General features: G+C 46.8%; 1 protein-coding gene across 1 annotated transcript in view; it reads right to left on the bottom strand.

The window, feature by feature from the left end:
- The window catches only part of LOC119460696 (protein FAM107B), a 129,870-nt gene extending 115,173 nt beyond the window's left edge, over positions 1-14,697 (bottom strand). The window contains exon 1 of the mRNA XM_037721750.2: positions 14,561-14,697. Within this exon, the coding sequence (XP_037577678.1) occupies positions 14,561-14,608 (48 nt within the window). The 5' untranslated portion in view covers positions 14,609-14,697. The remainder of the gene's footprint in view (positions 1-14,560) is intronic.
- Between the last annotated feature and the right edge of the window lie 810 nt (positions 14,698-15,507).

The following is a 15,507-nucleotide window of genomic DNA, read 5'->3' as shown; positions in this document are numbered from 1 at the left end:
CATTAACATTGTATTATTCCTTTCCTTCTTCTTTCTTTCTTTCTTTCTTTCTTTCTTTCTTCTTTCTTTCTTTCTTTCTTTCTTTCTCTGACTCTCTCTTTCTCTAATGCTCTCTCAAAACTTGTCGCGGACCTCTGACGCTAGATTTCGCGCGTTCTGCTTTCACGCTCCGACATTGACTCACTTTACCTTGCGTATTTTTAATCTTAACTCATACGTAGAAAAGTAGAGCACCCGATATAAGTGGCCTCACTAACTGAGTGGACAAAAAAAAAAAAAAAAAAAAAAAAAACGAAAGAAAAATCAGAGGGAAGAGGAACAGGAAAGAAAAAAAACAATAATCAGTGGCGATTTAGCGGTAAATGCGCGAGAAATGCGGATCCATGATTTAAACCGCGTTCAACACATGGCAACGTGTTGTTCAGGAACCCACTCGACACACGTCCTGCCTCTTCGAGGAGCGAAGAGTATACCTCTACCACGTGACCTACCTCTACCTCTACCACGTGACCGGCTTTTCACGCACACACTTCACACACATACACTTTTTTCCACTTTAACACTCCTAATGCTGACCGATAAAAGAAAGTCCCAACTATCTTGCGTTTTTCTTCCAAACAAGCGCATTGCGCGGCATTCAGCGGATATTTAGGGATTTCAGGACAGCGCAGAACCTCGCGAGCAAAGGTGTCTCATGCGCTTTCGTCTTGGTCGTCGGAAAGTGGGACTTCGGCGCATCTGTCCATACTCTCCCGAGCACCTCAAAGCTATTCTCGAAACGCTCTGCCTTCGCCAAAAGCCAAAATTGGAATAGACGGAAAGACAAGGAGGTTAGCCAAAATTGCGTAGCGGTTGCGTCTATGACGTCGCCTTTGTAGCTCAGTCAGAGATGCATACCAGTTTCGTTTCGCTTCCATTAGGCCTTCCTTCGGCCGTCGATAGAAGCTCAACAGAAGTTTTACTGCGAACAGCAATTAGGAAGCTAAGAAATAGACAGAACGCCTTCGTTCGTCACACTTAGGTCGGTAACTTTATAAAATTATGAAGATCCAGCGCAAATGCTGGATTCTATGAGAGGCTATATAAGCTTTCGTGAAGCGGCTAAATTGATACTGTACTACTATATGCGACACGTACTATTGTGTCCGCCCTCGTCTTACGCTACGTGCAATCTCATGCACTACTTATGGTACGCACTAATGGTACGCACGTACCACAAACACTGCAGTGGTACGCACTACAATTTTCCAAAAATGGCTTCGCCAGATATCTTAGAAATTTAAGAAAAATCAAACAAGGCGTTGAATACCATGCGCTACTCCTTTAATACGGATGTGCGCTTTAGAGATACCGATAGGCCGACCTTACATTAAGGTTCTATGTCGTGATTTAGCGATTGAATTACCTGAACAGAGGTGCGACCACTAGTATTACTAGTATTACAACATGCAGTGCTATATAAACTGTGCGCGGACACAGACAGGACAAACGAAACCGGGTGAAGTCTATAGGCAGAGCAAGCTTCGCTTTAAAAAAGGACGGACGACCGAACGACCGACACCGACGAATGAACGAACAAACAAGCACTCGCCGCGTAATCTCGGTGTCTATGGCATTATGCGCGCTGATGTCGAGGTCGTGGGTTCGATTCTTGCCGTAATCCCGACGGTTCATTAAAGCATTTCTCAATTATGAGGTTACAGTACACGTTCGGCTGTGACGGAGAGAACGACGTCACTGACGGTATGCCGCCGCTGTCGCTTGCGTTCGACGTCTCGAGTTTGCTCGGCGGCGTGATTAGCAGCATTCGCCCGCCAATTGCCGCTTGCGATTCCTCGAAATTAAATTGCTTCAAGATTAAATCTGTCCGTTACGTAAGACAATGAATGGCTCATACCCCCTTAAGCAATGGCTCATACCCCCGTAAAAGCGGCCTCCCCATTACGACGACAGAAGTGAAATTCTACGCTGGAATGATGAGCGGCAACGCAGCCATCTGTGGAAGAAGACGACAACGACGAACGCGGGAGCAGTGGCACGAGCGCACCCCCGAGGGGCGCCAACGAGCCGGCTGCGGAAGAAGACGACGACGCTCGAGCCAATGCTGGCGATGATAGTTTTCTGTACACAGGCGATTTCGCCTATATATATCCACATACGATTTCGCCTAGGCATATAAAGCTTCGCTTTGAAATCCGGAGCCCAGCGCTACGGCGTGCCTCATAACCATATCGTGATATTGGCACATAAAACCACACAATATAATTTTAATTAATTGACAAACAAGCAAGCAAAGAAGAAAACAAACAAGCAAAAATTTCATCAGAATCTTTAACTTTTTTTTTAACAAGAGCAGAAAGATGGGAAGTTAGGCTTCATCAGAATATGTTGCAGGCCTCCTTTTAAAATAAAGCTAGGACAGCTGACGCGCGACTCTCGCGTTACATAATCCAGCGTGTCAACGTCGCTACACGGTACGTCACGTGGCGCAACGCAAAGGCACCGCACCACGACGGCCCAGCAGTTGTACAGCGCGGAGAGCGCAACAATCGGCCGGTCAACGGGGGAGCGGAAGGCGGCCATTAGCGCGCGCTCAGCGCGTGTAATGACGACAGAACGGGCGTGGTTCGCGCGCGCGAGATACAGCGAACGGTGTCAGGTATAACACCACCGAGCCGAAGCAACTGCGCGTCTTTCCTCGTAACGCCACGCAGTGCCGCTTTCTTGAAGCATGCGTATATAGATCACCCGTAGCGATGAGGTACGCCTCGCCATCGATAAGTCCATACCGACACATATCTACCACCCTGAGCTCTGTAATAAACGTCCGTGTTGTGCGTCTATCACCCTGGTAAGAATAAAAAAAAAAGAAAAGAAGCTACCGGTTACTGCCAAAGTATACCTGTAACACCCCTCGGCTATTGCCACTTGTATTATTCAGCCAGGGTACGAACAATGGTGCAAGACAAGCCCATATAGTAGTACTGCAGGCGTGGTATATATATCGCATGCGGCGATTCTCGTATACAGTATAGGAACCTGATGGCCGGTGTGGTAGATGGAGAGGACACCTTAATAAGGCGCGCCATACATGCGATAAAGCGCCAAACAGGCTTCTTCGAAACACTGTCTTTGAAAACATGGTGCCGCTCACAATCGAGTGAACGCCCAGCTGCAGAGGCTGGAATAAGCTCAGCGACAGAGCGTGAACGCTCTGTCGGATACGGCGCTAGGACGACTATGAGTGAATCCATACAGTGATGTGCCACGGTGCGTGTAAGTGCACGAAAGGAGGACGGTAATTAGACTCCCTGCTGGTGATTACCATATCGTGGAACGTGCTGGTGATCTGGCGTACTACGGTGGTGATGCGTTTCAGCCCACGGTTTCGCCACAGCGAACGCGTGACAAATCTGCGGTTTCGGATAGATATGCCAGTAACAGAGAGATTGGATAAAAACAGCTGCGCTGATATCAGCGGACACCCTGGCGAAGAGGTCACTGATAGGATGAAACCAGATATAACCTCCGGTAGACAGGACAAACGTGACACGCTCATTGAGTAGAAAGTTATAGCTGCAGCAGAAAAAAACAAAGATAAAGAAAGAGAAAAAGAAAAGAAAAAATACTTTGTTGCAAACAGCTTGGCTGTAGTACCCACAACCCCCAAAGTAAGGATACAATAATACAGCACACAGAAGTGCCGAAAGTATTTAGCAAACAATACAGACATAACGCTTGACTAACGACACTGAATAATGCAACATTGTTTACAACATAATTACGAGCACTCGAAGAAAAGATTTGTTAACCCGTCAGCTATACCAGCCACATCGGCGCTGTCAAATATTGCAACCTCTTTACGGACGCACACGACACGCAAGACCGATCAAAACGCGAAGAATCGAACTGATGTAAAGAGACAGACAGCAGAAAGGGAACGTATACGAAGGAAGGGTCCACCAATCGCGCCTTACACATCACGCGTTCACTTCGCGTCCGCAATTTTCAATCTTAAAAGGTCACCATCGCCGCGACACCTTCGGGGCACCAATTTTCACATCTCACCTCTCATCTTATCCACGCCTCTGCGAACCCCTCCCGCCCCAACGCCGGATGGGGTCCATACACAAAATGTGCTCGCAAAATCAGAACCGCGCGCGCGCGCGCGCTTCTGACATCATTCAGATTACGTCGTGAGCTCCTCGTTTTGTAGCCCGGTGAAACCGCTGCCTCTTTCCCGCGCCTCGCTCGCCCTCGCGAAATGATTCGCGTGGCACCGACCGCGATGGAGTCGCAATCTCATGCGCGAAAGAAACGAGAATCGCGGTCGGCCCGTTTGAACTCGCGCGACGTAGAAATTAAAGAGGGACTTGTTTTCCGAGCACGTGGACTCGATGGGCGAGGAGGTGGCGTAGAGAGGGAGAAAGTGGCGTAGAGAAGAGTATATACACATGCGGACAGCCTCACGAGACGGATGGAAGAAAAAAAAACACTCGGCGACACACATTTCGAACCGACGCTAGCTGCCACCGCAAGGAACACATATGCTCCGGAGGAGATTGCGATACGCACACGAGCAAACGCGCGCAGGAGGCGCTCGTATTTCGCCACTCAACCATCGAATAGATCTGAAATGGCGGTCCTAATGGTTTTTTCTGACTATACGCTGCCGCGAGCTATCTCTCTTATTTTTGCTTGTTCCTGTCGGGAGGAAATAACGAAAGTGCAGGGAAGGATCTGGTGGAGCGCAACGAATGATGTGATGTGCCCGTACATATCGGCTACGTAACGAGCCTATTATTAACGGAAATATATGGCATATTCAACAGAATCGCGTATATCGAGATTCTTCACTGTGACAGGAAATAGCTATAACGGAAGTCTGTCTGTTCCAAATGGGGGTTGGGTGGAAAAGGGGGGGGGGGGGGGTGCTATGGCGCAACTGGTGATACTACGAAATTGGCGGTGTAGGAGATAGAAAAAAAAATGAGTACAGAATGAAACCTAAGTTGATGCATTTAATAAGTCCTTGTAGATGAACGATGCGTCAGAGAGCACATTATTTGAAATTGAAAAGCTGTGAGGGCCAGAGGTGTAATGCACAAAGAGTGTAAGTGTTCAGATGGATGTAATAATAACAGCGAAAGCAAACTGACATAAATAATAATTAGACGTGAAGCGTTTCTTTACTTAGTTTTATTTCCCCTTATTTACTCCATGTTGCGACGACAGTCCTGTTTGTTCTTACTTCAACGCAGTTAATGTCCCCATCACTGTACTTTGATGGCGCAGGAGGCAAATTTTTCTTTTTCTCATTAACTTAACGCACCCGAAGCTATTTTCTCGACCTCGTGTGCCCGTTGACGCTACTATAGTGCCGTAGATCTCTGCTACATTACTGCACTTCGTATTGTTCCTTCTGTCGGTGGGCATTCACTACAACCTGACGGGTCTTCAGTATTGATACGCAGTAAATACAGGCCGTCGTTGCCTACGGTACACGTTGTATAAATGCGGAACGCGATAAAAGACACCCAAGACGAATGACCCCAACTTACAAATCTTTATTTTTCGGGCGACTGAGTTCACATGTGTGCATATTCTGATGTGGACCTGGCCGCTGCCACAACATCTAAATAAGATGTCACTGCATACATTCACTCTCATTGCAAAGTCGGCGGCTCTCAGCCACTGATTATCTGGCCTAATAGGTAATACGAAACTGTTTTAGGAAAAAGGGATCTACGGCATAAGAGAAAGAATACAGACGTCACACGAACTTATCACTGCCTTTCGCATGAAGAAGGGGCTAAGCGATGTTTAATAGCGATCGTATTCACCACGCTATTAAACATTGAAGTTTTTTTGACGCAGGAACGCGATTCATACACTCCGCACTCAGCTGCCACTGTCAACGGCATGTGCGCCTTACACGTAGTACCTAGAAATGTGAACATGCGAGCATGTATCAGAACACCTGTTACACACGATTGCTCCAAACTGCAACGTTCAAACACTGCGCAGATAATTTCTCCGCACACCGGTGCATACCACACATTGTCAAGACTATAGGCTCAAAGATATGTGTAGAGCTCAGACCCGCCGCGGACACCATAGTTCGAAATCTGCGATTCGAGGCTGAATTACGCGCCTGTCACGTGCCCAAGCAAACTCACAAACACAAAGACACAATTCTCGTTCATATCGTCACTAGTTTTCAACTTTCTCGCGTTTAATTTTGCTTTGTTTCGCGCGTTTCTGTACTCGTGTGGGTGGTATACGACCGCCCAACAAAACGCTCGTGATTGAGAGTGCCTCGGTGTCGAGCGGCTTGCTTCGCGTTTGTCACTGTGCTCCCTCCACAACGCGCCCTTCAGCAAGCGCCAAAACTAGCCAAACGACTTCTTCTGCATCCCATTGTTAATCATCGCGTAAAACCAGCTCAAATCGATCGAAAGTTATTTCCCCATTAAGCGACAAAGAAACTGCACTTGACCCCGAGCGCAACCAGTGCAGGCATTCCGGTGAGACTCGCTTAACCACGCGCACGCCGTAATAACTACATTCGCTCGAGGCGCCGTTCGTTCCGCCGTATGCATCTGGCAGCGGACAGCCTAACCAGGAGCACTCAGCGCCAATCAACAATGGTTGGGACCACCGACCTTGGCGTCGCAAACAAGGTCGACAAGGCTAAGCCGCAGGCAGCAGCGCCGCACAAAGTGTATATACGTACATCCAGAGCGCGTAAGAACTGCAGGGGCCGGGACTGATTGTGAATATTATATATACCGTGCGGAATTCTCGTTCCGCTTTTCTTTCTGCGTTCGGCCAGCGGGAGGGGCGGCAACAACAACAGTGCCGGAGTTGCTGGTTAGGAATAAATTATAGGGATTAGGTGTTTCTGATTTGCAGTAAAGCGGAAACCACGCTGAACGTATATAATTGCGATGCATTTTTTTTTCTTGGCGCTGATCGACCGACTTGCGCTGTGCGATGACCGCGCACATTTATGTATACCGACCGCAAAGGCGTCTCACGTGAGCCGCCGCTGGCGACTCAGGGTGTCTACGGTGTTCAGCTGCTGAGCAGTATAGTTTGCGGGTTCGATTCCCGCGGCCTCGAGCGGCCGCGTCACGATAAGCTAGGGCAGAATGCAAGAGCCTTGGGCACGCTTTGAAGAATTGTTTTTTAGGTGTCCTCCATTATGTCGTCTCAAAGCCCCTATGTTGCTTTGAGGTGTTAAAATTGGTCGATTCTAAAATAAAATTCTTCATAAAGAGCATAAGACGTGTGGCTTTTATGTTCAGGCGTAGGTTTTATAATTTTTTGCTTGAAATAAATAAACGAGGAGACATTGGCACCCCTGAATAAAGCCGTCTAACTACTCCTTCCCACACGAGAAAAATAAAAACACGCTAAACTCATGGCAAAAGTTCGCCCTAAGTGTCCTGTGCGTGTTTTAGTGTGTCTTCCTTTCGTAATTCCTGGCACGTAAATTTTAAGTATACTAAAGTAATATAACTGTACAGTGTTTTCGGACGACCAAGGGAACCTACAAAACCACTGATTGGCGTACATTCACCGGGGTGCTGGCCCGCACCTATACCGCGCGCGAGTAAGCCGGAAGCACGCATACACATGTAAATCAACGCGCGCAGTTCCAGTTTGCTCGACACAGCAAGGCGTGTTGTTGTACGTACACCGTATCTACCTTGGCGAGCTGCCTTATACGGCAACCGATCGCAACCCTGACAACTGCAGAAGGCGGTTCGGCTCCGGTGAGTCTCGGGCGCACGCCGCCGTTCCCATCGCCTTTCCATGCAGCTCCTTGAAGCAGCAGCGGTAGAGAGGGACATACCTATACCGTGCGCACGAGCGTTAACACGCACTCTCTCTCGTAAGAGAACGTCCACGTCGCGCGAAAGCGGTGCAAGGTCGCTCGCGCCAAATTGCGACAAGTCGGCGGGCACAGCGTCGTGTCCTTGGCTCGCATGGCTGCAAGCTTGGCGCGCGCGCGCACGCGCGACAAGTTCCTTGGGCGATCACAAGGGACCCTGCGGGCCCCCTTGCAATCCCAGGGACATCGACTTCGCGTGTGCGACCCAATCAAACAAAACGGGGTCTCTCTCTCTCTCTATCTTACACACACACACACACACACACACACACACACACACACACACACACACACACACACACACACACACACACACACACACACACACACACACACACACACTTTCCAGCACCTCCGTGTTAATTGACTCAATCCCCCCCCCTCCCCCCGCTCCCGATAACCGCCTGCCCCCAAGTGCGCAGAGTGAGCGACGGACGCCGCATTCCTCGCGCGGACTTCGCCATTAGTCGCGGAGCGCCATTTTCGGCATTCCTTTTCGCTTCATTTGTCATCGCCGCCGGGATTCGATCGGGACGCGCGCTGGTCTATATAGCTGCACAGTCACCTATGGGTTGCATAACGAGGCAGGACAGAAACGCTCCCTCTTCGTCCTGTGTTTCAGTGCGGTGGACCACGCTGAACCACAATTGTACTGGAAGTGCAACGCAGGCGGCTTTCGTATACCCAAAGTCTACTTGGGCTTTTCTGGGAGCCAATATGCTTGCGTACGCATGCGGTACACGAGCCTCTTGCGTCCTCTAACCGTGCTCTAACCTAAAGGTTCATTTTTATTGTTTATCTCTGGAAAAAATAACGTCCGCAATCCGAATGAAAGCGAACGCGAGCAACTGCTTTATAAAGTCAACTGTAGGTCCATCGTGTGTCCCGTGCACGTCTTCTGGTACTGCGTCTTTTCGCTGATTTCGCCACTGCCATGTTACGTGTGCTAACTTGCCCGGCAAGCCTATTTTATGTCATTGTTCAAAAACAGTGCTGACGTAAGTGAAATCGACATTCATGTACGGAACATCAAAAATCTAAAAGAATGTAATTGCAACAATCATTATCAGGTTTCTATAACACCACCTTAGCAGGGAGAGAAATATAAACAAACAAACAAAGGAAAGGAATGCACACATATTCCTATATCCGCAAACGCCGCACAACACTTCAGTGTCCATAGACGATAGCAACGTTCCAAAACGGGGACTATCTTTCGACTGTTGCGCTTAATCAGTACGGAACAATGAGCTCTTCAGCTGTCAACACAGACGACAGACTTACGCATTTACGTTACGTTATTGACAACCTTGTCCTCAAGCTCTTAGCCCAGATAAGGCTGAGGCGATAACAGCGCGACGAGGGGACGTTGTATACAAGTGTTAACGAAAGGATGCTATCTGCCAATGCGAACGCTGCAGAAGGCAAATACGCGCGCAGGCATAGCCCGTAGGCGTAGCCATGGCTTTCGACGATAACTCTCAGAAACAGCAACGACTATCCATAGACGAGGTGTATGGCCTAACGTCTTCAATTAGCGGGAGCGCTGCTGTCAGTTTCAGTGGGGCCGAAGAAAAAAAGAAAAATAAAGAAATATTTACGACAGTCTACTAATGCAAGTTTTTTTCAGCAACACAGGACGAATACACGAGGCACGGAAGCTTCGCATTAAAAACCCAGAAACACGCACCTAGCCGTATTCTTTGAATGATCTATGCGCGTCTTTGAACGATCGCCTTCAGCAAGAAACACCTGATTAGATGGCCCAAGGTGGTCATCTTGCCTTCAGACAAAACTAACACTAGTGGAGCCTGTCGCAATTGCACTAATTAAGGCAACGAAATCAAAAACAATTATGGTCGGTTTTTTGTAGTCGGCTTCACAGCAATACAGCCTTGTTTGGCGGTGAAACGTACACACTGTATTGAGGCGAAGCATATTTGCCGTGCAGTGAGGCATAGTAAAGGTGGAAAGAGTACTCTGTCACGGGGCCTGGTAGGTACAAGCTTTGCGGGTTGTTGTATAATTGGCGCTGAGCCGTGCTCCCTCAAGGGCTGCAGAAGATAGCGCCAACCTTTCCCTTTCCACACGAACCACTTACTACTACTATATGTGTATCCCCTTAGACTGCAATGACCCCATAGGGACGGCGCTTAGCTTCATCTGTTTGTTAATGTGCATATATTGAATCGGCTAGAACGGTGTACAGCTGTCCACCCATTTCAAATGGTAGAGTCACACATCATTATCATCGTAGTACGTGTTATTGATTGTTATAACAGTATACTAGAAATCAAAACTTGATAAGTGCCATGTATTTTCTGTTTTACTCCCCATCGTCATCTATCACCAATATGTTTGTCCCCTCTCTCTCTTGCTTCATGCAGAGTGTCATTCTAGAGCGCATCGACTCAGGCTGTTATCCTTGACTTCTCTGTTTAAAAGAATCTCTATCTTGGTGTCTTTCTTGTAACATGTAAAAGAGCATTTCGAAGTATTCACAGTGATGATCACAACGTCTTTTGCGTGAAAAAAAAAAGAAAACTAACCTAAGAGCCGTTCTATCTTGGAACTTGTAGTAGGGTGCAAAATTTCACGGAACAAAATGACATCGAAAGTGCAAGATTTTCTCTAAGCCGACTCGCGCATCCTGAAGTAACAGTGAGCTGCAGTCTGTCGCTTTGTGTGCCGCCGTACTTTAATGAACCTCTTAATAATCATTTGCAGTGTCCAACTACAAGATAATCCGGTTCTGAGGTTTAGTTACAACATCGTTCCACAACCCCCCCCCCCCCAATTGATTCTTGTGCACTGCGAGGAAGTAACACGCACTGAAACTTAGTGAATTATTATTATTATTATTATTATTATTATTATTATTATTATTATTATTATATTATTATTATTATTATTATTATTATTGGGGTGAAAACATATATACACTTGATAGAGAGGAAAGGGAAAGCCAGGAGAAGGTTTGCAGCTGCTACCGAAGGGGCGCAACGCCTGCCTACTCTTCAGAAAGAAGGAGGAGACAGAAAAAATAAAAGTGGAAGATAGAAGAAGGGAAGGAAAGAAAGAAGATGACAGATCACAAAGACTAAATTAAAACAAAGATAGAGTATGGCCAGTAACTGCAGGTCGGGCTACTATACAGGAATGTAAAAAATGTAAGGAATCATGTCCAAGATCTTGTCAGACCAGACCAGCGAAAGCGTGAAGAAGCCCGAGCGCGAAAGAAGCCCGCGAATACAAGAAAAATTGCCGCGCGAGTTGCCCTTCGAGGCACTTTGCGTGTATTCGCGGGCTTCTTTCACGCTCGGAAAATAACTTTTATGTGGCAAGTATTGAGCAACAGAAAGCTGTATCGGGAGTTTTTCATGTCGCTCTACAATTTTCTCGTTGACACTTTTCATCTAATTATAATATTTGAGAAATTGATTAATTAACTAAGAATAATAATGCCATGCTCTGATACATATGCTCGGATATATCCTATGCTCTGATGCAAACTTATACTCCAATATCATATCTATAATAAAAACCCATGAATATTGTACTGAACTATTTTTTCTTCTATTTTTGCTGAATTTCGTCCCGGTCGTATCAGGAGGTGAACCGGAAGTGCAGCGCAAGAAAAAGGTGTCACCCGATGCTCGTGCCACTAAAAGAGAAGTATAAGGTACGACAGAATGGCAACAATGACCTAACTGATGACGGGCCTTTTTTTTTTCTCTCTTTTCGTTTGTTTCTTCTTATTTAGACTGCGAAAGGTCGTTATGAGCTACAGAATGAGCTCAACGCGTCCGCCCGTTTGAAAGAATTTCGAGCGATTCTAACACATGCACACGCACGCAAGCACATACACACACACGCAAGCTGATACACACACGCAAGCTTATACACACACACACACACACACACACACACACACACACACACACACACACACACACACACACACACACACACACACACACACACACACACACACACACACACATGCACGCAAACATGCACGCATACACTTACGCACACGCACGCACTTACGCACACATGCACGGAAACATGCACGCACACACACATAAACGCACGCGAACATACACACATACAAACATGCACGCACGCACACACCTACACACACATGCACGCACGCACACAGACACACAAACACACGCATGCTCACGCATGCACACATGCACGCAGACATGCACGCACACGCACGCACACACGCACGTTCTATGTTTCCCGATGGTGTGCAGAATTAAACCAGCGTTTATCCGGCTTCAAGTACAGCATTCTAGCCATTTACTGTACTTCCGTCTTTTAGTGCGATCAACCGTCAATATAGCTAGAAACGCGTACGTTCGCGACTGAGAAAAGGTGGTACATAGCGGTCAAGCAGAACGCATAGTTTGCGCCTTCGTAAATGTACCAGTGGCTGACTTGCGATACTGAATTATTGTTCACTTGCCAGGCTATTGAATATTGTCTTTGTCTTCTGCGTATTAATCTTCAACCCCACTCTTACACTTTCTTGGTTAAGGTCCTCAATCATTTGTTGCAATTTATCCCCATTGTTGCTGAATAGGACAATGTCATTTGCAAACCGAAGGTTGCTGAGATATTCGCCGTTGATCCTCACTCCTAAGCCTTCCCACTCTAAGAGCTTCAATACTTCTTCTAAGCATGCAGTGATATAACATTGGAGAGATTGTGTCTCTTGTCTGACCTCGTTCTTGATAGGTAACTTCTACTTTTCTTGTGGAGAACCAAGGTAGCTGTGGAATCCTTGTAGATATTTGCCCAGATATTCACGTATTCCGCCTGTACTCTTGATTACGCAATGCCTCTATGACTGCTGGTATATCTAATGATTCAAATGCCTTTTCATAATCTACTAAAGCCATACAGAGAGGTTGATTGTACTCCGCAGATTTCTCGATCAGCTGATTGATGACATGAATATGATCCATTGTTGAATATCCCTTCCTGAAGCCAGCCTGTTTTCTTGGTTGGCTGAAGTCAAGAGTTGCCCTGATTCTAGATTCCGTAAAGGAGTACGTTTATCTAGGTCAGTTACTCACAGGGGACCCTGATCACGAGAAAGAAATTTACAGAAGAATAAAATTGGGTTGGAGTGCATGCGGCAGGCATTACCAAATCCTGACTGGGAGCTTACCGCTGTCGTTGGAAAGGAAACTTTACAATCATTGCATTCTACCGGTGCTAACATATGGGGCGGATACTTCGAGGTTAACAAAGAAACTCGCGAAAAAAGAGCGATGGAAGGAAAAATGTTAGGCCTAACGTTAAAAGAGCGGTGTGGATCAGAGAACGGGGATATCCGATATTCTAGTTGACATTAAGCGGAAGAAATGGAGCTGGGCAGGCCATGAAATACGTAGGATGGATAACCGGTGGACCATTAGGGTTACAAAATGGATATTAAGAGAAGGGAAGCGCAGTCGAGGACGGCAGAAAACTAGGTGGGGTGATGAAGTTAAGAAATTTGCAGGCGCAAGTTGGAATCAGCTAGCGCAAGACATGGGTAATTGGAGATCGCAGGCAGAGGTCTTCGTCCTGCAGTGGGCATAAATATAGGCTGATGATGATGATGATGATGATGATGATGATGATGATGATGATGATGATGATGATGATGGAATGCACCAGTCGCAGGAACGCACTCGCCATCGGACAGGAGGATGGAGAGCCGCAGCCGGGGCCCTTCGCATAACTACTGCTTGCGGTAAATGAATTATAAAGAAATTAATAAAATTCTGGGGCTTTACTTGCCAAAACCACGATCTGATTACTACGCCGTAGTGGGGGATTCAGGATTAATGTGGGTCACTTGAGGTTCTTCAAAGTGCACCTAAATCTAAGTACACAGGCCTGATTTCCTTCGTTTTTTTTTTTTGCTTTTTATTTTCTTTTTCGAATTTGGCATTTTGCCCTCCTCAAAACGCGGCCACCGCGGTCGGAATCGAATCCGTGACCTCGTTCTGAGCCGCGCATTGCCGTAACCACTCAGTTACCACGGTGGGTGGTTAAATGACTCAGAGAGTGAGGTGAGTCGGCGAGTTATAATTATTTTTTTTAACTTTTTCTATTTGAATGTTGTAACGAGAACACCGCTGAAGTGTCGCAACAGTAACTCAAGTGTACCAGAAGGTGGGAGACCTGTCATAAGATGACAGAGCATCCAGAAACTATATATACAGCAAAATAAGAACCGCACGACAGGGATGTCGTAAATTCGAACCATGTTGCCTTTTTAGGTACTACGTCACTGCAAGCTATTACGATAAGGAAATTCTCCTGGTTATGGATAAGTAAACATTTTATCATATGAACAACACACCATCTCGCGTTACAGCATACACGTTTGTTCAGGAGAAATGCTGCAAAGACGTAAGTGTATTTACCTTGGTAGTGGTTATATGCAAATCAACCGGCCAAGACGGTTACCACCTTGTAAGCGCTTTATACTCCGTAACACGTTCGTGTATTAGTATATACAGTATATCATAATCCATAGTAATATTAAAAGTTGTGAATATCGAATTTGCGAGCGTAATACAAACGGAATAACGAATACTCGATCCGTATTATAAATCTGTCACAACCCCCTGCAGGAGAGCTTTACAGACTCACAGTGCGTTCGACGAATTCCTCCACGAGACTGCGGCGCAGTTGCTCCATATTCGCTGCTGACCGCCCGGCTGCCTCTATAAGCCCGCTCCTACCTCTGACAGCCCGGGTCTCAAAGCACGCAAACTTATCGGCTTATCAGCGGAGGTGTACGAGGTGTCCGTCGAGATGGCGCGCTTATGCGGAACGCGTTCTTCTTTTTTTCGTGTGTTTGTCTAATCTTCCGGCGAACCTATAGCGGGAACAATGCTCTTTGCTTTATCTTTACGTTTTCTTTTTCTCAACTCAAACAATCACGACGCGGCAGAGCTGCGGTAAAGGGTAGCTTGTACCGTTATCTGAGAGCTAGCATACACAGGAACACTAGGCACCTCTAGATTTATACTGTTACACTTTTTGAGCTTATTTAGTAACTCTAGGCAGCTCGCAGAAGACACGCCATCTGGTGGCGGGTAGAGCGTGTAGGCTGCTTATCGTGACGCCACGCACTTGCCGCTTCGCAAACAGTGCCGTCGTCCGAGCCGAGCAAACTTGCCGCGCCGGCGGTACCCGGGAAGACAAATTGTTTTTATTGGAGCGCATACGCTTCCAGAACGGCTTTCACTATGTATTGTGCACGTGCCTGGAGCGCCACGTTCGGCAGGGTAGAGGGAATGGTGCCGCATACTGCGGAGACATACAAGACAACACAAAATACCTAGTTAAATATATTCAAAGCGTGTACGATCATTTATGGAGGTTCCCGGCAGCCATTGGTTACTCGTTTGATTGATTGATTGATTGATTGATTGATTGATTGAGTGAGTGAGTGATGAGCGAGTGAGCGAGAATAAGATAGAGAAAAGTGCATCGCGAATGGTTACCATTGGCGCGCCACTAAAATACTAAAAGACTATGGAGAAGCCATCGATGGTGATTGTCAATGTAAGCGACCGACCGACCGAACGAAT

This window comes from Dermacentor silvarum, chromosome 8, assembly GCF_013339745.2.
Source record: "Dermacentor silvarum isolate Dsil-2018 chromosome 8, BIME_Dsil_1.4, whole genome shotgun sequence".
Lineage (NCBI taxonomy): Eukaryota > Metazoa > Arthropoda > Arachnida > Ixodida > Ixodidae > Dermacentor > Dermacentor silvarum.
Note: the sequence above shows the minus strand (reverse complement) of the source record. Positions and strands in the feature narration are given on the sequence as shown.